Here is a 27,890-nt window from a genome sequence, read left to right as displayed (position 1 = left end):
TCCAATTCGGAGACTTGAGACTGAGGGCATCGTGGACTGTGCTGGAGGGTTCAAAAGATAACACCTTTAGGTACCAAACAATAACTTTTTAAAAATCCACCAAGCCAGAAAGAGGGGAGGAGGCTGAGAGAGAAATCTGAAGGTATCTCTTTTCCCTCAAACCCTGAGGATGATGATTCGCTTTTGCTTCCTTTGAAATGGACCAAGTGATCAGACTCCCCCAGGCCGGCAGGCATCCGTGGCAGGAAAATAAATCATTCTGATGGCCAGGGAGAGAGAGGTTGGTGGGGGAGAAAAATCTACGTAGAAAACAAGAAAGACCGACCGCAGCACAAGGCTAGGACTCCTTCTCTAAGGCCGGCATCAAAGGAGGCTTGGGTTGGAAATTACATATAAAGTGGCCTCCGTCATTGACTGGCCCACAGCATTGCCTTACAGATAGAGATGCTATTTTGGAAAATGTGAGGTTTTTCAGTTTTCTTGCTTTTATTCCAAACAAAGCTCTGAAGGAAGTCTGGGCGCGATCAATCTTGCTCACCAAAAGCCTTGACAGCTTCTGGCCCTTAAGAACACATTTCAGCTTCGAGCTCTTTCCAAGATCAAATGTGGCCGAGCAAAGAGGAGAGCAGGAAACGCAAGTAAACAAGGAAAACTAGTCTTTTAAAATATATCTTTCTGGCAGCAGAAAGAGTTATAAGGCTGCTTTTAGGAAAGGTGCTTTGCAGATTCTGGGATAGCGGCTTTTGCCATTTGCTTTTACCAGAAATAATATTGAGGGGTTAAGGGGAGGGGGAGCTACAGAGAGAGAGCAGCGCTGCCCCCATATCGCTGAGGCTTTGTCAGGGGCTGCGTGGGTGAGAGCTTTCTGCTCGCCTCAGCGGCCTTAATTCAAACACCATCTGGAAGCAAACCCTTTTCTTTGACCATTCAACACTGAAATCTTCCCCAAATCTATTGCTTTAACCCAGGAATCTTTTAATAAGGACTTATTGTTAATATCTTGGAAGCTGGAGGTGAGATCAATATTTTTTCTTTGAAACCCAAAACGAATGTTTTGATTGCCAAGATATGGGAAATCGTGTTGGAATTTCATTTAAAAATCTGCGTCCTGAGGGAGGAAGGATGCCTCCAAACCAGTTGCCTCTCAGCTAAATAGCAGATTTTGGAAACGGGTTCAAATAGTGATAGCCCTGAAAGATTTCCCTCTCTGAATGGATAGAGCTCCCTGGCTCTCTCTCTCTCTCTCTCTCTCTCTCTCTCTCTCTCTCTCTCTTTCTGTCTCTCTCTCTTTCTCCACTGTTCCTTATTTTACTAGGTAATTTTATACACTTCTCTAAAATTATTACTCATAAGACTTCCGTGTTGCTTAGCCTGCTCAGTTCAGATCTGAACAACTAAAAGAGCAGACGCTCCAGTCCTCACAAAGACTGGTTTTCCAGACTCTGCATTTCTGAGGTGCGCCATATTTCAGCAGGGAGGTTGGGGTGGGGTGGGGAGTAGATCTACTCCTCCTGTAACCCAAACTCTTTCAAAAATGAAAAAAAAAATATATGTGTCTCAGGAGCCCCTGAACAGATAGGGGAGAAGCATCTCTGGCTGTGAGAGAAAAACGCAGATCTCTACAGCTACCTGGCTTTATACCTTCAGAGCCTTTTTCTTTTTCTTAAAATGTGAAAAGGTCCCCTAAAAGCAGCTCCTGTGGACCCAGGAGATACCCAAAAATGGCTCCAGTGCCCGTTGCTAAAGATCGGCTGAGGGAGCTTCTCAGGGGAAAGATAGTGGCCATGATGATGGATATTTTGGATTGCAAACAAAATGGCGACATTTTTTACCTCCGTCTCTGAACGGTACAGTCCAGGGAGAAGGAGGATTTATTTCCCACATCAGGTGCTTCTGATCCCCGGACGCAGGTGGTTCCTTGCTTCCAATTTAGAAAGGGGATGTTGATGGGGATACAGTTCTGAGGCTTACACTTTCTGAATTTGGTTCCTTCTCCAAACAGTTCTTTAATCTGAAGATGAAAATATTTCCCTTTCCTGTGCCTGCTTTTGCCTCTGCCAGCCAGTCAGTAGGTAGCCCTATCTTAAATCCAGGAGTAGAAATGTAACATTTAGCTCCTGTAGCATCATGAGAAAGAAATACTTATAAAATTGCATTTTTATTAGAAAGATGCCAATCTCCCTTATCTCCCCTCCTCCCCCTGGGGCCACAGAAGGAGAACGAGGAGGGATGAAGGAGAGGAAATAAATCCAGAGAATGCCAGATCCCAAATTCCAGGATGAAGCCAAAGCTGGGACTCAAACAGTCCAAGGGAAGGGCTCGGGGAGGCTCCTGGGAGTCAGCCTTTCTTTTCTTCTGCCGGAGACCTGGGTGAGGCTGTCCGGTTCGAGCCTCCTAGCTCCCCGTGGCGATTTTAGGAGTGATTCTTTCCTCCTAGTGCGATAAAGGACCGAAAAGCATCTACTGAGAGTCCGGTTGCTCGAGAAAATGCTCGCCATCCTCCGCGCGGCTGGCGATTCCCAGGGTTAAGGCATTGACTGGTCCTCTTCGACCTAGAGGAAGATCTTGGAGAAGAACGCCCTGCCTTACTCCCCAGCGGGGCCTCTCGGGCACCTGTGCGTCCCCGCCGCGCTTCGGCCCGCGGCCTTTTGTTTCTCCCGCACTCTGCACTCACGCAGCTTCTGCGCCTGCGGCTGGCCCCTCCGTGGCAGCTGGGAATCAGGCTGCCCAGCGGGCTGGCGTTCGGCGGTTTGCAAAGCTGCCCGCCTCCGGGAGCTCCTACAGCCTTCCGAGAATTCGCTGCGCTCCCGGGCCAGCCGCCCGGCCAGGCCCCACTCCGGAGCTAGAGGGCTTGCCGCGGCCTGCTCAAGCCAGTTCGCCTCTGCCTGAATTCCACGCAGACCCCCGTCTTCGGCCAAAGAACCCCTTCTGAACACGGATATTATTCAGAATAAAAACTTTATTTATTTTTTTTGTTTAGTTTCTCAGAATGTGAGCAGCAAGGAATGTAGAACTCTCGAAACAAATCTAGCATTTTTCACGTTTACAGATTGTTTTGTTTTTTTTTTCAGTTTGGCCGGATGTTACAAACCTAAATCAGTCTTTTCAAAAGCTGGATCCTCTCTGGTATTATTGCATCGTTACCGTTTTTATAAAGGAATTATATTTCCCTTTCAAATAAAAAATTTTTCTATGTACGCCAATACACTATTGAACAAAAGGCCCAAGAAACCTTCTGAACAATCAGGGTACAGAATTTCTTTAATATAAATACGAACGGATGGGGATAAATAATATTTAAAACTTAGATTATTCAATGCTTGCAAAAAAAATATAAATAAATCTGACTGTTCACCAGCATACACACACGGAAAGACGTACACGTAGTCGTCCTTGCACAGGGAGCCCCTGTTTCAAAGCGCCTTTGATTTTTTTCTCGCTCTTTACAAGAAGTGCAATTTAAAAAAAATCTAAAAGTTAAAAAAAAAAAGTAATTGCTTCCCCTCGGGAGCCATAATGTACGAACAAATTCACATTGAAGAACTCGGCTAGAAAATTTGTTCATATACCCTGTTTCTGATCAAAGAGTAGAGAAAGTAAAGGGTGCAGGGCCAGCGGCCGAGCGAGGGGGTAGGAGGAGATAAACATCGCTACTGATACTGACAGCCATTCCAGCAACCAAGATTGCTACGTCACATAAACTATAAAAACGCGTTACCAAAGAAAACAAAACGAGGGGGAGGGGAAGGTAGAAGGGGCGGAGAACAGAAAAGAGAGGACAGGAAGAATCTTAAAACAAAACAAAACAGGGAAACGACGAAGAAAGGTGGGGGCGGGGGGGGGGGGTACTCTCCTGGCGCGCAGCCCCGAGCCCACCATCACAGGTGGGTGAGCTTGGGGGCTTCCTGAATTCTTCCCTGAGAAGGATGGTGGGCGGTAAGGTCCGTGTAGGTGGGGTGAGGCTCCCCTGGCCCGGGCCCGTGATGGTGGCCGCTGCCCAGTGGCCCAGCACCCCCGTAGTCCATGGCTGCCGAGGCGGCGTGGGGGAGGTGAGTTAGGCCAAAGAGGGCAGGCCCAGAGTTGCTCATGGGCTCCACATAGCTGCCCCCCACGAAGACGGGGCTTCCCTGTAAGTGTGGGGTCCCATAGCTGCCGTTGCCCTGCAGGCCATGAGCGTGCGGGTCATAGTCGGGTGTGCCCCCTGCCCCCGCCGCGGTGTAGCGCTTCTGTGGGGGCGGTGGGGGCGCGCAGCTTGGCAGGGGTGCGGGGTAGGAGGCGGGGGGCAGCCCATAGGCACCCTGGGGAGGCTTGGAGAAAGGCGGGGGCGACTGGGGCTCGTATGGGACGCTGTTGACCAGCGAATGCATAGAGTTCAGATAGCCGCCCGCGCCGGGGGGCACCGGGCTACGACTTGGGGACTGGCCCCCTGATGACGTCAGCATGCCCTTGCCCTTCTGATCCTTCTTGTACTTCATGCGGCGATTCTGGAACCAGATCTTGATCTGGCGCTCTGTGAGGTTCAGCAGGTTGGCCATCTCTACCCGGCGCGGCCGGCACAGGTAGCGGTTGAAGTGGAATTCCTTCTCCAGCTCCACCAGCTGCGCGCTCGTGTAGGCGGTGCGCGCCCGTTTGGACGACGCCTGCCCAGGCGGACTCTTGTCGCCAGCGCAGCTCTCCCCTGCGAGGACAGAGGAGAGAGGAAGAGTGGCGTCAGGGGCTGCCCGAGGCCCCGCCTAGCCCCTGAACCCGCCAGGCCCCTCCTCACTCCAGGGCCCAAGATCCCTCGGTCTGGCAGGGCCCAGAAGGGGGGAGGAGGAACTAGGTGCTGTCCTCTGTCCTGGAGGGGAAATAGTGCCAGCAGCTGGGTAGCTAGCCCCTCATTCAGTTAAGGTGCAAATCACAGGCTTCCCTAAGGGCAAGAGATAGGAAAGCAGAACCCCCAGTTTGCCTTCCTGATCTGTATTTCCTTCCTGGAGCTATTCACTTTCTGAATCATGTAGTCATTCAGGCCTATCAGACTACAAGCTCCCTATGGGCAGGTCTCCCATCTTCATTCCCTTCACAGTAACTGGGATGTGGGGTACCTATTATACACTCAATAAACCTTTCCCTCTTTCACTGTCTGATGGAAGGATTGCACAGTTGCCTCAACTGGCCACTTATTTGGTCTACCCAGTGGAGACAGGTGGAGTGGAAGCCCCAATCTGGAAGGCCTTCTGTGCCCAAAGGAAGAGATCACATTGAAAGTACCAATTTCTGGTGGGGAGGCCCAAGCCCCTGGCAGGGTCCCTTTAAAGCGTTCTTCATGTTATCAAGCTGCCTCCCCAATTTAATCCACTAATCTTGTACCCTCCTATCCTCCCCTTCGCCCTACCCCCACCTTGGTTCTGCAGGGTCCCAGATGCTCAGGCTCAGAGCAGAGTACTGGGAACTGGAGAAGGCAGGGGGAAAGGTAACCAAGATGCTGGGAAGCCTAAGACCCAGGCCCTGTCCTCTAGTCTAGTTTCTGGTAGGCCCAAGTGGTTCCTATTAGCATGACAAGTCCAAATCCGCACCCCCAGGAGATCCCTGGCTGCCTTCATTGTACTAAATCTGAGTAGGGCCTTCCCAGAGGTAAGGCAGCCACTCCATCTACTGGAGCAAAAATTAAAAATAGGCTCTGTTTATAGGCAAAGCATTGATTCTGACTTGGATGGTGACTAGGCCTGCTTTTATTCTACCACATTTCAGTGTGGGATGGATGTCACTGTTCCACTAGAAAGGAGTTATGCTACAAAGAGAGTGTGGAGCTCAGGTTTGCTATGCCCAAGGTCCTAACTCCTAGAGTGTAACAAGAAGGGGTTCCAAACTCACTAGGCCCCACTTGCTCTTGAGGAAATCAAGAGAGACTCTCATCAGGTCTGTCTGGGGGTTTCCTGGACACAGAGTCTTGTCACCCCCCCTAGTTGAAGGAGAAGGAGCTGTTCTTGAAAATGTTCCAGCGCTCCCAGACTGTGACTGGAGGTAGCTTGGGGGGCCGGGAGCCAGGCCAGGGGACCCCTCCTCTAGAAGGTACGGCTTTACCTGAGCTGGAGCCGCTGGTTTTCTGCTTTGTGTTTTGCCGAGACTCTTTCATCCAGGGGAAGATTTGTTTGGCCACGGTGGGTGAGTTGAGTAGGGGGCTCTTGGCTGCGCTGGCAGGCGTGGGGTTGCTGCTGGCATTCTGAGGTGGGGAAACTGAAGAGGGGGGCGGGGGCGCGGCAGGAGCGGGTGCTGGGGGCTGTGGCGGGGGTTGAGGCTGCTGTGGAGCAGGGGGCGCGGCCTGGGGGGGCGGCGGGGCCAGGGGGGGCTCGCCGAGGCCTGGGGGTTGGCTGGGCGGGCCACTCAGGGTGCGCAGACACGCCTCGCTCAGCTCGTGCGCCTTGGGGTGGCCCCCGGCGCTGGCGGGCGACTGGAGTGAACAGGCAGGTCGGTGGTACTCGCCATCAGTGCCCAGTGCCGAGGACGCCGGATACGGCTGCTGATTGGCATTATAAGCGAACCCGTTGGCTGCCTGGTAGGGGTAGCCACCGTAGATCGCCGAACTGTCGTAGTAGGTCGCTTTTTGCATCGCGTTGTCTCACAATCTTGATCGCACACTCTGACAGGGGCTTGACACCCTTGAGGGCGCACATTGGCACGCCCCCGCGGTCACGTGATACTCCGCCGCCAATGGCTGCCCCGCGCAGACCTGGGGGGCGAGAATCGCAGCGCGGTGAGGGCTCCGCGCAAATCCATCTTACTCTCAATAGCTAAGTGACATGAAAGCCATAAAAGAAAAAGTGGTCAGCAATATTTAGCAGCACGACTTGGCCCCGGGCGCAGAGAGCCGCGCTATAAAAAGCCGCTGGAATTTACTGGCAGCTACAAATATTTGCTTAACTTGCGTCTGGAGTTAGGGGGTTTTCCGGGGAGAGAGGAGGAGAGTAAGCGAGGGCTGGAAGCCGGGGCTCCAGAACCGGAGTCCTAAAGAAGAAAGGTTGATGGGCTAGAAAGGAACAGGGCTGGGATTCTTCTTTTCCAGGAGAGAAGAAACTTGGGGTGTCCCTTCGTCTCTGCTCTTTGGCCTTGTCCAGCGAGCCCTGCGACTCCTTCCCTCTCAGGATCATGGGGAAGGGGGCAAGGAGGCAAAGGAGAGCTTAGGTTGCCAATTTGTTCTCCAATCCTCGCTTTAGGACTAATATTTGGCAAAAGAGCCCTGATGCGGGGTGACTTCCCATCGAGCCCCTTCTTGGATCTTTCAGCACCCAAGACAGGTATGCACAAAACATTTTCAGGCAATTGCCCTACTACCCCGCTGGATTTCAGAAGCTGAGCTTGTTGGGCAGTTAATCTACCCTTGGGCAGGGGATATGACCTACCTCCTCCAAATGAGCCCCTTGTAGCCAAGAAGGGAAGAGAAAAAACTTTGGAGGGAACATCCTGCGTGGGAAAGGACCAACAACAACACTTGCTCCAGCAAGTCAAACTCAAATCCTGGACAGTTCTTGACTCCTTTCCTCTCCCTATTTCTCAGGCTTGACCCAGCAAGCCACTCCCACCTCTTCTCCCCTGTTACAGAAGGTCCCCAGACCCTCCTGCCTTGGACTTTCTGAGGTGCTGTTATTCAGGATAACTATCAAATTCTACCTGTTAAAACATGATGGATTAGAGAAAAAAACAACCCACCAGGAACCTGAAAAACCAGCGTTCATCTCCATGACCACGGCTTGAACTCTCCCTCCAACTTAACGATAATAGGTTCTGTCTTAGAAACTGCTATGTAATTTGATGTATGGGGGTCATTTGGCTCCGGACGAGGGATGGAAGCACAAGCCATAAAATCCTGCCAGAGTGCCCTGATCTTTGTGTGCTCTTGTTGTTGATGTTTGTTACTTGGCCTATTTACCTGCTTCAGAAACACCAAGTAAAGGTCAAGACTGGAAATCTTAAAAGCAACTGAAAGCCTTCTCAACCCCTTATTAAAAAAATATTATTTAGAAAGCAGTTTGCAGAAGTGAAATCTGTTTTATTTTTGTTTTCAACCTGTGCATGGTCAATCTCTCGTTCTCAGCTGAGAAAAGTTCTACGTGAGTTAATATGCATACACACACACACACACACACACACACTCAGAATGTTAGTGTGACCATTTAAGAAGAAATACAATGACAAATTCAAGAAGAAAATGGTTTAGTTCATGCCCCAACTATGTATATTTGAGTCCTGGAGTCATTCAAGTTCTCTAGGAATAGCAGACACTTTGTTAACTAGAAAAAGCCATCCACAAGCAGATGACTACAATTTTGTTTTTAATAATGGGCTCCTTTGGATTTCATTATTAAACCAACAATCTGACCAACATATGGAAAACAAGCACAATTAATTTTCCAGAACCTCAATTAAAAATTACAGCTTCCCTTATTCGAAGTTAGTGTGCGTGATCCTGAGCCCTGGAGTATTGTTTCTATTTTGGAAGCTACAGATACTATGATCAAAAATTTAAAAAGGATAAAATAAATTTTAAAACTGAATAGTAATTGAATGTCTCAGTTTCCTGTTCTTTCATTGAAAATAGTTCTATTACATTTGGCAGTGTTACTGTCTGCCATTATAAATGTTTAAGATACCAGGCTTGTGTAAAATAAAATGTCAGGTTAAGAAAATTACTCCAGACACCTGAACAGCAAGATATTAGATAAAACAAAATAAAGGTGATTTTGAATGTGCAACATTGCAAGTGACTTTTCAATCCATTATCACAAGCTACACTGGCCTGCTGCTTACTTAAGTCTTTTCATCAAGTTGATCATTGTCTTGTAAATAACAAAAATACCATTAAAAACCAAAGAGCACACAACAACCCCCATAAACTAAAAATATGAATTCACCTTGGAGATCCCACCAGAGTCCTTCCTATTGTTTGAGGTCAGCAGACAACCACCTTGGGACCCACACAGTTCTCCCCTCCCACCCCACCCCAGCCCCCAAAGTTTGCAATCCAGTAAAGAAGTTGGAGATCTGCCAGTCAGGAAACTTGCTTTGCACCCCCTCAAGCAAGGGCTGGGGGTGGGAGGAGATTCCTCCTAAAAGATCTGTTTCTGGACAATAACCCCCAGGTGCAAGAGCTGAAAGAGAGTTGAGGAGGCTAAATTGAGTGCAGAAAGCAAGCCCTATTGTCTTTCTGGAAGATCTGCCCAAATTCAACCTCCTTCCTTCAGACACCGCTCCCTCTTTCCACTCCCGCCCCTTCCTCAGCCTGCCCTCACCCCGAGTTTAAGCGGGAATATCGGGTAAGAGCCCCCTCGTCCCCTTGCCCACCCCTCCCTCCCCAACCCAGAAAAGTTGGGGCTGGGCTAGGGGAGAGGGAAGAGGTGGGGGCGGGGATGGGAAAGCGGCCTGAACTCGAAGTGTAAGGGTATCAGTCACTGCCGGGAAGGAAGCTCCGGCTTGTGAACTCTTCTTGAACCGAGATTTAAGTCTGCAGCCATAAATCACCGAGACGTAAACTCCGCCATTCAGCGCGGAGAGCGGCCGGTTGTGGCCCTGCTTACCTTAACTTCTGATGAGCGCCGCAAGCTCAGGCTCCGGCTCGGGCTTGGGCTCGGGCTCGGGCTCCGGGCTCCGGCCCCCGGCCCGGCTTAGCGGCCCGGCCGGGTCCCCTAGGCGCGGGATGGGCACCGACCCTCAGCATCAGCCGAGACGGCTGGCGGGAGGGAGACCCCGAGGCCCGGACGCCGCGGCGCAGAGCGTGGCCGCCTCGCTGCTCCGGCACGGCTCGCCCAGGGCGGACTGGGGCGGCTTGGACCCCCCCCCTCCCACCCACCCCACCCACCCACCCCTCCCCCACACCCCCGCCCCCTGCCCTTCCCGAGGGCAGCAGCCGTGGCCCGGAGATAAGCGCTAGCGCGGCGCAGGGCTCTGCCTGGGCTAGTGGCACCGACTTGGGTATGTTTCTTATGAATATTACACGCGGAGCAGCGTCTGGCTGGGGGGTGAGGTGGGGGGGTACTGGGGGCGGGCGGGAGGGGAGGCCGAGGCGGCTGGGGAAGCGCGAGGCGGCGTGGGGGATGGGGCTGAGGCGAGGGGAGGGACAGGAGCGAGAGGGGGAGCTCCGCGGCGGCGGGAGGAGGGCGGCCTCCCCCCAACCCCCAACGCCCTCCCTCTCCTCGCTTCTAGGCGTCACTAAAGTCCAGGAAAATTATGCTAATGAGGACAAACGGCTCTCACAAAGGGGCTCTCTTGCCGGGCTCTATTTCTTGGGAATCCATTTGAGAAACCACGTAACCCTCTGCCCTGAACACTTCCAGTTGGGGTGCAAGGGGAAAGAGAACCATAAGGAGAGTCCCCCAGACTTTGAGCACTTTACCAAATCTTCCACCCCCAACCTGAGAACCTCAAAGGCAATCCTTGGGGGACAGGGATAGGGCCTCCCTTCTCAAGAGACCTCCCCAAGAGCCAACTGGGCTGTCTTTCATTATATTTTTAGGCAGAAACTCTTAAAATCCTGGCAGCCAAGAGGGAAGTAACCTGGGGGAAATGGACACAAGTCCAGGCAGTGAAGTGGGATGCGCTGGGCTCAGGTACGTACTAGGGTGCCTAGAAACCTGGGTCTCCAGCTTTTCTATGCCTACTTCATAGTACAGACGGGCAGCTCACTCACAGGAAAAGACAGATAAAACTCTGACCCCAACACAAACCGACATCTATAATGTTTTCTTCTCTAATTAGTGGTATGCAGGGACACTGAGCAAAGGAAAGGCCTGGGTGTGCCCCGCAATACTGCCACAACTTTAAGGAGGATGGTCTTTCTCTCTTCTAATGCCTCCCTCCACTCTCCAGCGAACTCTGCAAGGGTATGTGTGTGGCAAAAAGAGAAATGGAGCTTTCATGCAATTCCAAGGTGTCAACGGCCAGTCCTTCTCAAAGGAAGGTGTTAAAAATATAAGTAGTATGTTTAAACTGTCAGGGAGCCAAAGTGTCACCTTAAAGCAAAAACAAAGCCAAGGGAAAAGGGAGAAATCAAAAAGCACTCCTGGCCAGGGTGGCCTCATGCATACCAATGGTTTTTGTCATTTATGGCTGGGCAAGATTTATGACTCGGCGCCCCAAAGCTGTAAACAGAGCACAAAACAGCAAACACTTGCTCCTTATGGCATATTGCGGCAGCGCAACTTAAAAGGGGGAGCCGGGCGGCGTAGGAGGTGAGAGCCGCCGCAAAAATCGCTCGGCTGCATTTTCTCTTCAAACTGGCCTGGTCGGATGTGGCATTTGAAGAAAGAAGGCGTGGGTCAATAATCAACCCGCACTTTCTCCTCCAAACTGCTGACACGACTCTCACCGCCTTCTCAGCTAAGCCAGCTGCAGGGAAGGCCAGCTTTCCGTGAGAACCTGCCAGGGGAGGGGACCGCCTGGGCCAAGAGGGCCGAGGGTTCCGAGGTGAGGGCTGGGGCATCTGGGGCGCATACCTTTTCACCCGCACCAAGACTGTGCCGGGCAAAATGCTGGGACTGGACTTGAAGAGCCAAGGGAGTTGAGGGAGAGCTGGGGTGAGAGCTTGGGACAGGGTCTCTGCTGGATGGTCCCAGACTAGATGGCTTCCGGGCAGCTGGCTGCAGTGGGCACAAATCTGGCTCTGACCTCAAGACTGGTCTCACACCCTGGCATGCAGACCTCCGGGTTTGGGCCTCTCTGCTGAAATCCACAGGACTGGCTTTTAGAGCAAGGCAGGCGATGTGATTAAAGGTAATAATTTATGATTGCTGAAGGTTCTGTGTTACTGTTTTTTAAGAGAAAAATACCGCCTGCCGATTTTCACTGCCAGAAATTGCCCACTGCTGCGGCTGCGGTGTCTTCTAGGCAAATCCCGCAGCCATTCACCCTGCTCAGCCAAAACCACTGAGGTTATCTTTGTGGAAAGGACCCCTTTGCTCCCCCAAACCCCCCTCCTCAGTCCCTGTGCTCCCTTATGTCTTGCCCACGGGGACTAGAAGAAAACATTTTCCCAGTGCTAGAAAAATATCTGAAATAGCGAAGGTGTGCTTGTGCCTCTCTACCCTTTGCAGGGGCCTCCTTGAGAACAAGTCTGCGGGTGGGGGGGGGGGGGGCGCTGGGGTCCCTGCAAGGCCGTCTATAAGCCAGGGAGGAAGGTAAGGCACAAGAGGCACTGAAATCTGGGAATGGAGAGGAAAATTAATGAGGAAATACACTTGCCTGTGAGGGTGAGGCTGGCATTTTGAGGGTAAAAGGGGACTAGCCTGTTTTTTACAGCTGTAGTTTAGCTATTATGGAGTGGCTTTAGCTCCTTGCGTGAAGGAAAAACCAACTGGTGCTCTATAAACTGGACTACTGGTTTCTTTTCACTGTGCATACTTTTATACAGAACCAGTTTGAGAGTCCATCCCTAGATATTTATTCCGCTGGCTGGCACTGAAGTGACAATAAAAAGATGCCTTTAACAAACCTCCATTCCCTCTCTCATTCTTTCTAGCGAAACTGTATTATTTATGAGTCTTTAACTGGGTCAAAAATGCGCCAGAACTAGGTCATAAATCATATGAAATGCTGACAAGTAATTGAACAGCAATTAAAGCTTACATTTTATTTCCAAGGGGTGTTTTAGGGCACTTGAAACCGCCTCAGTTAAACACGGTTAGCGCCCGAGGACGGCAGCGGGGGAGGGTAGAAGCAGCCTTTCCCTTCTGGGGATGTAAATCCCTCTCAAGTAGGGGAAACCTGATTTGAGTTTTTTTTTTTTCAAGTACAGAAAGAAATAAGATTTTTTTTTTTTTTGTTTAAGTCACGGAGAAAATCTGATTCCCGACTCCTTGTAGACACCCCTTTCCTCCACCCCAAGATCTCTAAGAGCAGAGAAAAGTGAAGTTTCCTTCACCGTTTCAGGGAGTTTTCATCCTTCCCAGGAGTGCTGGGTCTCCAAAGTGCAATTAGCACAGGCTTTCCCAGTAATTTGCAAGCATGGTTTATCTCTCATCTGCTTCTATCCTGGCTACAGCACTGTTTCTGGGGTCTGAAGCCGGAGAAATGTCTGCCTCTGCTTCCTGCGGACTCTGCCTCGAATTCTCTCTAGCCCAGGGTGCACCAGCCAGTCCTTAAAACTCTGCAAGCCAGCTGGGTGCATTACAATGGGGCATACAGGCCATGCACATTATGAAGCCCAAACCCAGTTCTGGCTCCGGAAATTTAGACTAACAGAGCTTCTGGGCGTCGGGCACGCTTACCCCTATCCTAAGCCTCTCCTAGATCTGAACTGTCTTCACCCCTACCCGGGTAGAGTACTGGGGAAACAATGGCGCATCCTCCGTCCTCCGGGTCTTGCACCTTCGGTCCCGTGCGTGGGAAAGCGCGTCCTCCAACCAACCCAGCACTGAACAAAGTGGCCTGAAGCATCATCAATAAAATGGCAGCGCGTCTGCACACTCATTGATTTCCCTCTCCCAGCTGCTCTGGCTGCCTAGGTCAGCCCTACCTCTCCATCCCTGGCCGCCAGCAAACGCGGCCAAGCCGGGAGAGATTCCCCTTCCCATCCACCCAGCCCCCACCCCCTTCAGGCCGTCTCGCTGAGCAAGCGCCGCGCGGGCCACCTCGGCCAGAGCCGCTGCTTCGGGACCCTCCCTCCGCCTGCGGCTCAGCTCCTGGGACTCAAGCCCCGCTGCAGTGGACAAAGCCGCCAGAGCGCTGGAGGCCACCGGGCTCACCTCGCAGCCCCCAAGCGCCCTTTCCTTTACATCCCCCTACACTTTCCAGAGAATTAAACTCAGTCTGAGGTGCTACTGGAGATCTTTCAGATGGTTTCGGTTCTATGAGAGAAACAAAGGAAGAGAGGGGCTGAGGGTCCTGTCGGTGAACCAGGGTCTCCTCGCCTGACCTTTGTCTCTCACAGCCGTAACTCGCTCTAAATATGAACAATCGGCGGAAATACCTTAAAATAAATTCCATCCTCCTGGTGTGGCCTCGAGTCCCATCGGCTAGCTCGCCCAGAACCGCTCCATGAGCGCTGAAAACTGCAACCCGCTAGGAGAGCGCTCTCCGGAGAAGGGGAAGGAGAAGGAGGAGGTGGGTGCGTGGGGGTGGGGGGAAAAAGCTCTCGCTCTGTAGAGAATCTAGAAAACGTAATCACAGGCGAAGCCCGCCCGGGTCTCCGCTCCAAATGCCACAATAATGCGCTGTATTATGTGCTCACGTGGTCATACGTCAACTTAAATCCTTTTATTTGAAATAGGAAATCACTGAAGGGACTAGGTTTCCAAGCAGAACATTCAGCTTTGGGGGAGGGGAAGTGGGGAACCTTGCCCAGCAGTGGTGAAGAGTTTCATCTAGGGCAGTAGGACGCTGGGGGCACCCCCCCCCCAACATGTGCCACACTGGGCCACTTATCTCCACTTATATTTCTTTACAAATGATCCAAACAGCAATGCTGTCCCCATTCTCAGAGTCCATGTAACTTTCTGTACAGTCTTCCACACGCAGACAAGCTGAAGCCTGCACACCCAAGCACGCCAGTCTCCTCTGGCCTGCTAGCCAGTACGTCAAAAGGCAAGGCCCAGGCCCTGTTTCCAGAAGAAAACCCAGTAATGACTGGCTTAGTCAGTGGACTCCCTCATGGCCTGCCATTGTATGGAGTTTGCTACCACCCACGCCAAAAGGCCCCAAATTACCTGACAAAAGGCTAAGTTGATTTTGTTCAATGGGAGCCCTCTAGGGAAGAGGTGCTTGCCTCTAGAGTGGTGGGTCAGGGTTTTGCAAAATCTGGAGGGACTCAGTGCCCTGGCTAAACCTACACTTGCGTACTTCCTCAGTGCACAGCTGAGCGATACATGAAATTATAGGCTTCTAACAATGGAAAATGTAAGGGGAAATGATCTAATTGACTCTGTAAGAGAAAAACTATATATACAACCAATCTTTGCTGGCATCCCTTGAATTAACCTACAAGGTAACCTGGGACCCTTTTGCAGATGGGTCTGTCCACCGGCAGAAAATGAACAGGACCAACTCTGCTCTGGAGCAACCGAGCTGAACCAACCCCCCCCCGCCCCCCCCCCCCCCCCCCCCCGGCCCTGCCCTGCTTCTACTCCTGACTTCTGCCTGGTGACACTGTCTACTGATTGTAACACTTCACCCTCTCAGGACCTGCCTTAAAAGTTTCTCTTTTCAGGTCTTAGTTTCTGAACTTCTTAGTTTCTGAAGTGGTGGGCTCCTGGTGCCTTATTCTTTTCTTTCTTTAGAGTGGATCTTCAGCTGGCTAGGCCTCTCTAAGAGTGAGGACTCACTTATAGCAGCTACAGGATTCCTCCTCCTCCTCTCCTGCCCTGCAGGGGCCTAGTGAGAATGTAAGGCCCTCAGTAAGGGGGCCTGGTCACGGGGGGTGTCCAAATCAGAAGGGCAATAAAAGAGGAGGAGACCTAATCCTTTGGAAGTGAGCCCTGGCCTACGCTGGTGGCAGTATTCCAACAAAGTTCTGTCTGTGGTAGAGCTGGGAGAGAACCTCTCTGTGAACTGACCCAACTCTGACCTAAGCCACAAGCTGGAAAGTGAGAACCCAAAGTGCAAACCTACTTCTCTCAGGTATGGGGTGTGGGGGATAGAACCAAAGGCCGGTTTCCCAAAAAGCACTCTGCAGTCCCCCAAGGACTCACACAACTAACACATTGTCCTCTGCTCCCCTTATGCAGTCCCCCCACCCTGCCTGTGCCAAATATTTCACACCGAACTCTCCAGGTAGCCTAGAAAGGACCTGGAAGTATTGCCAAATTGCTGGCAAACTCCCATCTCCCCCAACCAAAGTTTCTGCAGAGACTTCAACTCAAAGATGAGAAGGGGCCCCCTTCAGAACTCTCAGAACAGTCTGGAGCAAATCGTAACTCCGAGGCCATAAATCAATGAGAGAAGTATTTGGTACTGCTTCAGAGAAATGCCTTAACGCCAGGAAGGCCCAGCGGCATCTCGGCTCTAGCCAGGAGCCTCCATTGCCGCTATTAACAGCCCAGTTAATGCTCCAACTGCTGTTTAACAATTAACATTAACGACTTGGGTTGGAATGGGGTGATTTGGTGGGATGTGGAGGAAAAAATCTGGGGAAGTCAAAAGAAATTTAACTTTTGAGGTGAAAATGGCTTTCCTAAGAGAGACCTTGGTCTGGGCAGGCCACCAGGGAACCAGCAGCTGAGAGTCCTCCCTCACCACTCTGAAATCCACTCTCCTTGAACAAGGCTATGGACCTTTTAAAGTTCATTTCCAGAGAACGAGAATAGAGATACTCAAGTATCGAAGCCCAGCCGGGAAAATCTAGCTGCCGGTCCCCCCTTCCACTCCAGCCCCCAACCTGGTCAGGGCTGGGGACACATGCCCTGAATCCATTTCACCAGAGCCAAAAGTTGTCTTGGAAGGAGCAGGTGAGCATGGATACAGGGCTTTAGTCAATATTTGCAAGGCTGTTGGCAGATTAGATATATCTGTATCCAAACACTGCAATCTGATTTCTCTGTCAAAAATACACTTAACATTTTTCTCCCTTTAGTTAGCTCTAGTGGTTTTTCTTAGTGTCTGGTAAGGCCTGCTTAGCCCACTTTTGTCTGTGTGTGTGTGCGTGTGTGTGTAGGTTATATATCATTATTTAACATGAGATATTTCCTGTGGGTGCAACTGCAGTACAAATGGGCTCCAAGTTCTCTGGACACATATGGATGTGTATATCATTTTATACACATGGTCTCCAACTCCTGTGACTATGTACACATGCAGTGATTCTGTTGTGTGCAGAGATTCAAATCATATGTACACAGTGAGTTGCAAATTCCTAAAATACTCAACCTATACTTGATATAAATAGACATACAGGAGCTGAGAAAGTAACCCAGGTTTACTATTCCCCTGTTTACCTTCTATCTGATAAGATAATAATTGTATCCAGAACAACATATCAGCCTTACAGCATCACTGAATAGCATGTTGCACTTAATTAACAACCTGATATCTATTTGGGGAGCAAATTTTAGGGAAGACTGAGGCCCGCGGAATAGAAAACAAAAACTCAGAAAACTTTTTAAAATAAATAACTCCTGAAAGAACAAAGCAAACCCATTCCTTCATACCAAGCTTCTGAAAGCTATTCCAACAGCCCCTCCCCCAAACAGGCACAAAATTTATGGATCTTTTACAAGGTAATAAACCACAGTAATTACCTCCCTGCATCCCAAACTAAGAGAACAAATTAAGCCAGAACTTGGAAAGAATTTTAAAGAGTCTTCCCTTGTTTCCAGTAGGAAAAGAAAACGCAGAGACCTGGGAAACGCGTGCTTTTCCCGTAGGAAAAAGAGCAGTTCCGCCCACCTAAAGGAACGGAGAAGACCCGCTGCCTGCGACGGTCTACACATTCGAAAGGCAGCAACCTCCCTCATGCCGCGGAAAGGCAAAAGGATAGGAGAAACTGCAAGGCGGCGAGACAAGTTTCCTCAACGCAGATCTGTGACTGACGACCATTCCCGAACTCACAGTCTCCGCGGGCGCCGCAAACAGTCGACAGGGAGCGCGGCCCACGCAGCGGCCGCCGCACCCGTGGCCTCTACTTGCTTCTGCCCTGCTGCTCGGTGTAGGGGTTTGTTTGGAGCTCGCTCCAAGAAACAAACACGCTCCTCTGACACCCCCGGCCGCCCCCGCACGCACATCTTTGGTCTCTGCAACCGCCCCGCCTGCACAGTGCCGGCCGTTTTTCGGGGCAGACTCTTTGTCTGCCTGAAACCCCGCATTCCCGGGGCGTGCAGCTCAAGAGAACCCAGCTCCAAAACGTCTCCGAGGTTAAATATTGACCAGAACCTCCTTCAAGGGGCTGCAGCTGCCTGGACGAGGAAACTCCTTCCAAAGGTCCGTGCAAAGCCCGGAGGAGTGAAGAGTTGGCGCAGCGCTTACCTCGAAAGATGTTTAAGACTGAACCAGTGATTGTCTCCAACTCCGGGCACTCAGGGAATCGCCTTTTCCGGTGTCCTGGCGCTCTGCGGACAAATAAACAGCAGAGAGTAAACGGTGGCTGCGAAGGAAGGGAGCTGGAGAACCGGAGTTGGAAGTGCGGCCCTGCGCGGGCGCCAGGGTGGCCCCCGGGGTGACGCGGACACGGAGGAGTCGCCAGGGCACTCGTCCATGAGGCGCACTCGTTGCTCGAAAGGGTCCAGTCTAAGAATGGCCTGCAGATGATGATTTATTTTTGTAAAATAAATACATACTCCATCTCCGCACCCACATTCTCCTCTTTCTTTCTTTTTACGGGGGCTGGGATGGGGGAAGGGGGTAGGGAGAAGAAAATGGATAGGCGGAGGAAGATGGGAAGGTGGAAGAAGCTTTGCCGTTGGTGCCAGCTCTGCTCCAAGAGCTCCTCACGCACCTCAACTTGAGGAATGTGAATGCACGCTTTATTTTCTTTCGCTAACAAAGGGAAGCCCTGTCTGGGAGCATTCAATCACAGACTCTCTTGAAACCTCACTAATAGTGCTCATTTCTGTTTGACTCGAAATCAGACCCCGGAGCAGTCTTTGGGCTGGGGGGCAGTCTTGAGAGGTTTTGTCTTCTGGTTTATTCAAGCCCTGGGTGCCTCACTTCTCGGTCCCAGTGGGCTGGCGGGACCACCGCAGCGCCCAGTCCCTGAGAGTAGGCCAACTGCGGCTGGTTGGAAATAGGGGAAGACTAGGAAGGATGCAGACATCTGACAATACCCGATCTGGGGGCCCTAACCAGCCTTGCCTTGCACAGCAGTCCCAAGCCAACCGATGCCCTAATTCTGCTGCCAACTTGTCTCTCAAGGTATCTGCAACCCTCTCTTGCTCTCTAAGTAGCAAATGGTCAGCCAACTTTCCGGAGATGGAGAGAAGACGCTGGGGAAGGTGGAGAAGAATCATCCCCAATGCTGAACCCCGGCTAGATTCTCCACTGCCTGGGACTCTGCTGTGCCGGTTGCTTCCACAAACCTACTCCCCACTACCCCTTCACCCCCCGGGCCCGGTAGCCTCCCCACATGGCAGCCTGCCCCCAACCAGCCCTGGATGCCTGATCCCAGTCCATGCAGTCCTGTTGATGGCCTGAGAGACCACCAAATAGCTGACAAGCCCCCTGACCCTCAGGCTTCAGGGCCCCCTAGCACACTGAACAAATGGCGGAAAACCAGCAACTAGTTGCCCTCTGCCACCCTCTCGACCTGTAGCCCTCACCCTCCATCAGGCCCTTGGGACTCAGAATCCACGCTGGGCCCCTTTCTCTTATTCAAATTCGCCCTCTATGTCCCCACAGGGAGTGTCTCCGGCCTTGGGGCTCCTGGAGGGACCCTGAGCGTGGTGGGGCTTAGCTACCCTGCACAATGCTACTCAACTTCGCCCCAGAAAGAACCGCTATGCCGCCATCCGCCACCCCTCCCCACCAACGACGCTTAGGAGTATTGTAATTATTATGGTTATTATTGTTGTTGCTATTTCCTTATCCCCAAGTCAAATATTCATGGCTGCCGTTCCCCATAAATCGTTCAGACTAATGAGTCACAAAGAGATGTTGCCCAGGTCTCTTTCCCTCTGCAATGGCCGCCGCCGCCGCCACCGCCGCCGTGGCCTCTCTCTCGGCGTTTTTGGCGCTCGCTTGCTCCCTCGCTCGCCCGGCGCGGGTGATTTATGAACACCGGGAAAATTGAACAAAGCCGCGCGCCGGTCCTGTGGTATCTCTGCAGCCTTCCCCCGTGTGAATCAGAACATTATCAACTGTCTGCGCATCCGTCCCACTTCATCACTAAAGCCGGGATGTGACCGCAGAAAACCCAGCCCAAACTCACGTTTCCACGGACGCAGCGCGCTCCCCGGACTTGCAGAAACCCTGAAGAAAAAGCCCCCAGACCCGGCGTGGGCCCGCCAGCTCTGGTCCTCCCCGCCGAAGGGCTCTCTCTTCAAACCTCCTGAAGGAGTTAAAAGCCTTTGGAGATAAATCTGAGGGTGTGTGTTTTTAAAAATCAAATAGGAAGTTGGGGTCTCACTTCTGAGAGATTCATTCCTAGTGCGGCCCTGACGACTCCGATCCATTCCTGACGATCCGCATTAATTATTTAATGAGTCACGTGACCTCAAAAGATTACAATTTCAATATCTCCCTCGAACTGGCGCTACACCTTTATCTGCTGCAACGACGGTCCTTGTTTGGCTTTTTTAGTTCCCAGGCCTCCAGAACGCAGACACTCCTTGCTCCTTGCTCAACTCCAGGGCAAGCGACTGCCATGGAAATCCCAGGGCCAGCATAGAATTAGTCATTCTGGAACTATGAGCATTGTGGACAGTGGGGTGCCCACCGCTCTCCCAGGCACCCAGGCATCTGTCCCCTCCTGGGACCAAAGGTCAGCCCACCTGTGTCAGTGCCCTGGCTAAGGCGCTTTGGTGACCTAATCTCCTGGGGCCGCTTTGATGGCGCTTCAGGAGAGAACCCACCCTACCTCCCTGGACACCTCAGCACACCTGTGGCCATCCTTGTCAAGTGTAAGCCCAGAGGCAGGTCCATTCCAGGCAGAATAGACTTGCCCAGAGGAAAGATGCCTGCGCACTTACCCCTCTCCAAGGTGAGACCAAAGGCTCTATTCAACCTGCACATTCATTAACAGGAACATGGGGGAACATTCAACTGCCTTAGTTTCCTCTACCGTAAACTGAGAAGACTGAACCAAAATGGCCTCCAAATCTCTTTCACCTCGGACATTCTTTGAAACAAGGATCTCTTGTAGCCCCAGAAATCAAGCCCAGAGACAGGGGAGCTGGCCTGAGTGGGTGGCGGGAGTTACTCCATGAGTGTGGGGCCTTGAGAAGTGATACCAGAATTCCAAGAGAGAAGTTTCAGACTAGAATATTTCATCAACAGCCCCAGCACCCTCCCTGATTCCAACAAGAAGTGAGAACCCACATTCTTTCCTCCTCCTATTTTTCCTAGCCCTTAGCCTTTGATAGAGGAAGCAGAGTTCTTCTTGGGCCCCTGGGGTATAATATAGAAGAGGGGCAATAGGAACAGCCCTTGGGAAGGCTGAGCCTATGTTCTTCAATACAGGGCTGCGGCTAGGCTAGGGATGCAAGCCAAAGGAGTGCAAAGAACAGCCTACTCCCTGCACAGAACCCACCCATTCAGACAGGAAGCCCCCCCCCCCCACTCTCTGTTTGCTACACTGATTCTTTGGGTGTCTTTTTTCCCTTTCATTCTAAAGAGTCCTGGATCAGTTTCTATGTTGCAACTGCTGCAGAGAAGGCAGTGGTGAGAAGAGCAGCCCAGTTTGGAAGCTTAGAAGATCAGGGGGACAGAGTAGAGATGGAGATACCCATCCCTGGGGGGAAGAAGCTGAGAGGTGAGGGGGGGGGGGTGCGGAATGTGAGCACCCTCGAAGAGCTGGGTATAAAGTCAGAGATTCTGTGCAGAGGGCCCACTCCCCATATATCTAGGTAATCTTCCCAGGAGCCCCATCCTGGGTATTAAGTACTCTACTATGCCTGTCACAGTTGAATTCCCGCTGTAATAAAACACCGGGTATATCGTAGATTTCAGCAAAACTAGGAAAGAGAGCCTGCAAAGTGCCATTTTTCTTCAGGGGGGAGAGTGTTAAGTACTTAATTCAAACTGTGACCATTAAAGTGTCTCCCATCCGATTTAAGTTGATTTCAGATGTTGACAAAACTTTTATCTCCAGAGTCATGCAAAGCTTGGCTCTGTGACTAAAGCAAAGGAGTGTGTGTTAGAGGGAAGGAGGGGGGAAAGAGAAAAAGAAGAGGGCAGCATGTGTAAGGGTCATTTTGGTAGGAGAATTATAGAGCTTACACAAAATACTGTCTTTAAAGGTCAAGGGTTTGAGGGGCCACTAGGGTTCGCGTAAAAAAAAAAAAAAACAATTAATGAGATAGAAAATTTGTCCTCTGGGTGAACTCTTATGGTTGCCCTAGCAAAGGGAAGACAATGCATGATTTTAAAGCACAAAGTGGGATTTTTCTAAGCTGTTATAACAAGCTCCCTTAAAGACCAAATCTAAAACAGGAAAAACACTAAAGAAACGACACAATCCTTTGGGTCATTTTGGATCATTTTGGCTTTGTAACACTTACCAATACCTTAATAATTAAGACAGCTTAGACAAAAATGCCATTTTGTCCTGGTATATTAGAAAAACAATCTGTCCATCCTTTCTCTTCCTTTCCTGGACAGACTATAAGAGTAAGTGAAAGAAAGTTATCCCCTTTATCCCCACACAACTGCCTCCTGTATGAAGCTGGAATGAATGCCTCTATACCCCTCCTTCCCTACAAAGGAGAAATATAAGAATTTACCTTAAATGATGATAATCTGCCATTTGAGGTTTTGCAGCTTGACACTCAGTTTCCACCAAGAGTCTAGGCATTTTTTGAGCAGACAGCCGAGATGCTGCGTCTTTGCCCGAGACCATATTATTTGCAAGAAGATCCCTCGCTTCTCCACAGACTTTTCCCAAAGAATGCCTTTCAGAATTGCTGTTGAATTACAAAGAAGTATTTATTGTATGAGGTGATTAATGATTCCTGGGAAAATTGCTATTTTCAGCGTGATTTAATTTCGTTTTACAAGTGCGTGTAGTAGGGGGAGGGTTAATAAGTTTCAGCAGCAGTTGCAGGGTCCCCAGAAATCCCTGGCACTCGTTCACACCATATAAAACGTACTTCACGCCAGGTTTGGCCTGACTTGGGAAGGCATGCATTTGTTTGCTCCTGAATTTTCTTGGGGAGAGGTGGAGGCCCTTCAGGGACTGGTGTCCATCACTCTCCTCTCAGATATGGTTTGTTCATAGGTAAAGAACTGATCACCCTTGCCTGTATCACACGCAGGGCGGCAGCGGCATGAGGAGGAACAGCACTGCCCGCTGGCTAAGGGTTTGCCATTGACGGAAAAATGTGCTTAAGATTCCTCTGATAGTCCAAAGGTAGGTGAGCGCCCCCTCCCATCTCTGCTAAAATTATAACGCGAACCTAACATTGCACTCATATAAGGCCAGGTGACAGTTACATTCTAGGGGTGGCATGTGTTGGTTTTCTGCATCTTGTTGTAGAATACTCCTTCAGTGACAACCAAGTCTAAATCCTCTTTACTGATTTGTAAATCAGCACATAAACACTATGGTTATAGAGACAGCCCTGGGTTTTGATTTTCAGCCTTTGAATCTAGATCTTTAGGTTGGGCAGAAAGATCCAGGAGCATTTAAGAAAAGTGACCCTCGCTCAGAGTTGAGCTTTCTTCCAGCACTGAATACTCCCAGGTCTGCCTTGCTTGGGGTATATTTTGAGGGTGGCATTATGCTTTTTCTTTCCTCAGAAGAAACTTTGGAGGGTTTATTAGGAAAATTCAGTTTATTTTGAAAGCTCTGGCTTCAGAAGGAAAGAGGTAAAGAAAGAAAGACAAAAACCCCGAAGCTGTAGTGAAGTGAACCTTAAAGACAGCCAAGAAACAAAAAAGCAATCTCAATTCTTTGCATAAACTATTTTTTTCTATCTCCAGGGAAACAGGCAGATTAAGTGTGAAGGTGCAATAAATACCAAAGGGACCACTTCTTTCCAAGTGTGCTCAGAGTTCAGCCTGTAGAACAGCTGCAGAAACTCCTGGGCCCGAAGCACTGCGTGGTTTCACCTTTCATTGCAGGGAAGGACACGTTTCTATGCCTTACAGAGACTTGAAGCCTGAAAGCCTGGCCAAGTTTGGGAAGAAGAGGAGCCCTCTCAGAGCTCAAGAGCCTTCCTGCTCTTTGGAACTTTTCCCACTGTGGGTCAAACTTGACAAGAGTTCAGCTCAAGTTGAATACACTCACACAAATTATGTGAGCAGTCAGAATCCAAGTGAACATAACTTGAGCCATCTACAAGATTTTTACACACAAGGGCAGACATCTCCATCCAGAGAACCTTTTTTTTTTTTTAATTAAAAGTAGGAAACATACAAATGTGTCTTGGAACTTTTAATGGTTTTTAAAACAGAGTTTATTCTTAGCACATGGCTTTTTATATAGCCACACCACAATTTGTACAGTTGCACATGGGTCGAAATGCACTCCCCTCTCCCCCGAGATTGTGCCTCAGAATAAGACAACAATATCTCTACAACAATATTTTAAATAAATGCAAGGAAAGGAAACTAACATGTGTCACATCTACCATCAAGGTCTATACATTTTGAGAATTAAATAATCTTGTGAGGTCCACAATGTCTACTCGTTTATTCAGTTCAATACAAGCTTGTATGAGCTGCCTTAATGTGGAAGGGGGAGGTAGGGAAGGTGGGGGAAAGGATCTGTTTCCTTCTGATTGCAACAAACATACATGTATATGTCCCCAGTCAGCGTGGGCTATCCAGCTGACTTTAGCCATCTCAAAAGTATTGGTTGCCAAGTGGTCCTCCTCAGGTACCCAATCCTGGCGGCCTTATTCAGGCCAGCCAGCATCCTGGCTATTGTCTGCTCTTAGTTGGCAACCAGCACACTCTTTGGGGGAGAATGTCTTCTTTTTCATTATCCTTTTCGCCAAGCTGGGCTTTGTTTTGGGGTCTGTTATAGTCCAGACAGGTAGGAGTATGGGGAAAGGGGCAGAAGAGAGGAGAAAAACAGGTGGGGGGATGAAACTGGTCTAGATCTCTGAAGGTTATATGGAGGAGGGAATGGGTGTTGAGGCGCCCTGGTGGGGGTGAGGATGCAGGTGCGGGCTCTGAGTTTGTGCTTTCCCTGGCGGGCCTGCTGAGGCCGAGGCCGAGTTGGAGGATCGCATCTTAGTGTTGGGCAATTTGTGATCTTTCTTCCACTTCATCCTCCGGTTCTGAAACCAGATCTTGACCTGGCGCTCGGACAAGCAGAGCGTGTGGGCGATCTCGATGCGGCGCCGCCGGGTCAGGTAGCGGTTAAAGTGGAACTCCTTCTCCAGCTCCAAGACCTGCTGTCGGGTGTATGCGGTTCGAGAGCGCTTGGGCTCCCCTCCGTTATAACTGGGGTTGACTGAAAGCCCATAACCCCGAAGGAGAATGCCAAGGAGGAGGGAGTGGAAGAGAGGGAAAGGAGGAGGAGAGAGAAGGTGGGGTGGGGAAGAGCAATTGGACATCATCATTATATAATAACCTGACACCAAGTTCACGCAAGATACATAAAACGGCAAAGAAAATGTTTCACAGGCTATTGACAACGGGAAACACCCGAGAGCCATAAAGAATGGTGCTGGGCATTGGGGCTGAAGAAAAGCTTCAAAGACACATGGCCTGAAGCCTCTGCCAGGGCAATTAAATTTATGGGGGCTATAATTACTGCCCTAACAGTTTGGCGTCTCGTAAATCTCTCGATAAAGGGACCCCGGGTACAAAAGGGTTCTCACGTTAGGATCAGGCGGCTGGCTGGCGCGCACACACCCACATCCCACTGTAGCTTGGGCCAGATGGGGGCTCCCCTCCAGAGGCCCCCTTTCCCTCGGCCTCTCCCCCCTGACCCTCACCGCGACCCCCGAACCCCGACCCGGCCCCAGCCCACCCTCCCGCGCCTCCCCGGCGGCGCCACATACCGGCGCTGACATGGATCTTCTTCATCCAGGGGTACACCACGGGCTCCTTGCCTTTCAGGCCCGGCGGGCTCTTGTCGGCCAGGAGCAGCGGGCACGCGGGGGCGCTGCCCCCTGCCGGGACGCCCGGGGTGGCGGGAGCCGCCTCGCAACGCCGCGGGGGTGCGGGGGGCGCCGCGCGGTGCTGCGGGGGAGGTGGCGGCGGCGGCGGGGGCTGCCGCCCGGGCGGCAGGACGTGGCTCGCGTGCAGGCCGTGCGCAGGACCCTTGGCTCGCGCCGGGGGCTGCTCGGGCTGCGGCTGCCGCCCGGGGCTGGCGCCACCGCGGTAGCCATAGGGGTAGGCGGCTTCGGCGGCACCGTGCGCGGGGTAGAGCGCGGCAGCGGGGTAGGAGGGTTCGCGGGCGGCCCGTGGTGCGTAGTAGGTGGCGGGGGGCTCGCGGCTGTTGCCCGCGTGGGGGAGCTGGGGCTGCTGCGCCGGCAGGTGCTGGGCCGCGGGCGCTGGGGGCTGCTGGTAGCTGGGGCCCCCGCCTGGGCCGCCGTCTCCGCCGCCCGGGCCGCTGTGCTGCGCGTACTCCTCAAAGGGAGGGAACTTGGGCTCGATGTAGTTGGAGTTTATCAAAAACGAGCTCATGGTCATTAATTTGTGAAGTGCAAAAATACTAATTTTTCTCGCGTTGTCGTTTTTCTGGGCTCGCCGAGGCCCCTCCCCCTCCTGCCTCGCTTCCCATCCCCCCCTTTCCTCAGCTCCCTTCCCCTCCCCCGCTGTCAAGCGCCCACCCCTCCCCTCCCCTCCCCCTCCCGCCGCCGCCAACGCCACCAAAGTTCGCGCCGCTCCTCCCCCCTCCCGCGCGCACGCGCGCGCGCGCGCGCTCGCCTCGGCCCCACGCGCGCCCCGCCTAGTACCCCCACGTGACTCGCCCCCGCCAATGGGCGCGCCGCGCGCGCGGACCCGGATCAGGAAGCGCGCGGGCGAGTGATGGATGCTGCTGTCCGGCCCCGGGCAGAGGGAGGGAGCTGGAGCTTTGGTCCCCCCCCAGCCCCCCAACTTTGGGTTCTGCTGGCAGTTCGGGCCCTGCCAGGGCTTCTAGTCCTCTCGGACGCCCGAGTCGGGCCCTTTTCGTACCCTACTCCTGGTCTAGGCCTCGGGGCAGCCTAGTGGCCGCGGCCCATCGCTGACCTCGGGCCCAGCGTAGCCTGTCCTGGCGTCTTCTAGGGTTCGAGGCCGGCGGAGGGAAGGAATGGCGTGAGGACCAAGGAGATATCCTGATTTTAACCGTGGCCCCGGATTAAAACGAATAAGGCCAACAGATCCATATTTTCACCAGCTGATCCCCTTCCCCACAACGTGCTCGCCGAGTCCGCCCGAGATCCCCTGCTTTGAGAAGCCCGGCAGGAGCCGCAAAGGGTGGGTGGGTGAACAGCTGGGAGAAATCGGCCAGAGGAGCAAGGCCATTGCAATGTAACCGGGTGGGCATTTTTCATTTTTCCTTCCTTTTAGAGACAGAATCTGCTTGAATTTTTAGCTAAGAAAAATCAAAACCTTTCTGATAGCATCTCATTTTGATGGAGGTGTCGGTATGAGACTTAAACATGCTTGCATTTAGTAGGTGCGGCCGTGAGAGAGAAGATAGCCAAAGGGTGGGAATAGATAGCGACGCCTCCACAAAATCGAGCTTCGAAACCAGCAACTTCCTATTTCAGAACAATCCCCAAACAAAAACAAGCTAGGGACAGAATAGGTACCGTGCCCTGTCTGACCGCTGACCGGTCTTTTCCCCCCGCTAAGAATTTTAGATTTTGTCTTTTGGACGCTGCTTTCTAAGGCTGTATCTGAGGCTAAAGTTACACCTACAGGACAGTCTATAATTTCTGAATTGCTGAAAAGTAGCATATTAACGATATCAGTAGCTCTGGAAAGTGGGGGGGGGGGTGGAGAGGACTGTTGCCTGCCATTTGGTAATTGAAATCTGATGGGTAAACTAATTACGCCATTATTAAGAAATAAATTACTTATTAATTCCACCTAATGTTGATCTTTGAAGTAAATACTGATGCCTTAACTCGTAGTGTGTACTTTCCCTTTCTTTTCCTGAGTGACAGACACACCTTGCTCCTCTACTTTTCAGCCCAGATTAAAGCAGTGCAAAGTAGCATAGTCACCATTCTAAAAATACTTTCATATTGGCATGCAAAGCAAGGATTTTTCAGCTGGCGCACCTTAGTTGGTTTTTCAGAGAGCAGGATAAACAGCCTTCTCACAACTGAGTCTCAACCGCAGACAAGGAAAGTTATAGCCTAAGCCTGGAGATACTTCAAAAGGAATGTCAATTC

At 51.5% G+C, this 27,890-nt stretch overlaps 3 protein-coding genes across 9 annotated transcripts in view; 1 reads left to right on the top strand and 2 right to left on the bottom strand.

Annotated features, from left to right (window-relative positions):
- Positions 1–2,941: 2,941 nt before the first annotated feature.
- The window catches only part of HOXA3 (homeobox A3), a 45,089-nt gene continuing 20,140 nt past the window's right edge, over positions 2,942–27,890 (bottom strand). For 2 of the 6 annotated variants that reach the window (XM_053218287.1, XM_053218290.1), the window contains 3 exons: positions 17,923–18,005; positions 6,064–6,709; positions 2,942–4,678 (listed from right to left, as the gene is read on the bottom strand). In XM_053218287.1, coding sequence (XP_053074262.1) covers positions 3,879–4,678; positions 6,064–6,589 — 1,326 coding nt within the window. In that variant the 5' untranslated portion in view covers positions 6,590–6,709; positions 17,923–18,005 and the 3' untranslated portion in view covers positions 2,942–3,878. Of the gene's footprint in view, positions 4,679–6,063; positions 6,710–9,551; positions 9,830–13,936; positions 14,982–17,508; positions 22,313–27,890 lie in introns of those variants that run through there. The other 4 variants (XM_053218291.1, XM_053218289.1, XM_027075155.2 and 1 more) reach the window with 4 other exon arrangements.
- Positions 8,991–18,245, top strand: LOC113604074 (uncharacterized). Of its 2 annotated transcripts, XR_008296783.1 has the most exons (3): positions 8,991–9,945; positions 10,487–10,580; positions 17,277–18,245. XR_008296783.1 is itself a non-coding variant. In XM_027075160.2 (2 exons), exons 1-2 carry the CDS (start codon positions 10,537–10,539, stop codon positions 17,950–17,952), a joined length of 720 nt encoding a protein of 239 aa, XP_026930961.2. In that variant the 5' UTR covers positions 10,036–10,536; the 3' UTR covers positions 17,953–18,245. The 2 variants fall into 2 exon arrangements, 1 of the variants encoding a protein (XP_026930961.2); XM_027075160.2 differs by lacking the exon at positions 8,991–9,945 and having other exon boundaries at positions 10,036–10,580.
- Positions 22,518–26,305, bottom strand: HOXA4 (homeobox A4). The gene is made up of 2 exons (XM_015083698.3): positions 25,563–26,305; positions 22,518–25,009 (listed from the first exon to the last, which is right to left on the bottom strand). The coding sequence occupies exons 1-2, from the start codon at positions 26,194–26,196 to the stop codon at positions 24,663–24,665; spliced, it is 981 nt and encodes a 326-aa protein (XP_014939184.2). The 5' UTR covers positions 26,197–26,305; the 3' UTR covers positions 22,518–24,662.

Source organism: Acinonyx jubatus, chromosome A2 (assembly GCF_027475565.1).
Source record: "Acinonyx jubatus isolate Ajub_Pintada_27869175 chromosome A2, VMU_Ajub_asm_v1.0, whole genome shotgun sequence".
Lineage (NCBI taxonomy): Eukaryota > Metazoa > Chordata > Mammalia > Carnivora > Felidae > Acinonyx > Acinonyx jubatus.
The sequence above is the reverse complement of the archived record's forward strand: the minus strand, read 5'-3'. Positions and strand labels throughout refer to the sequence as shown.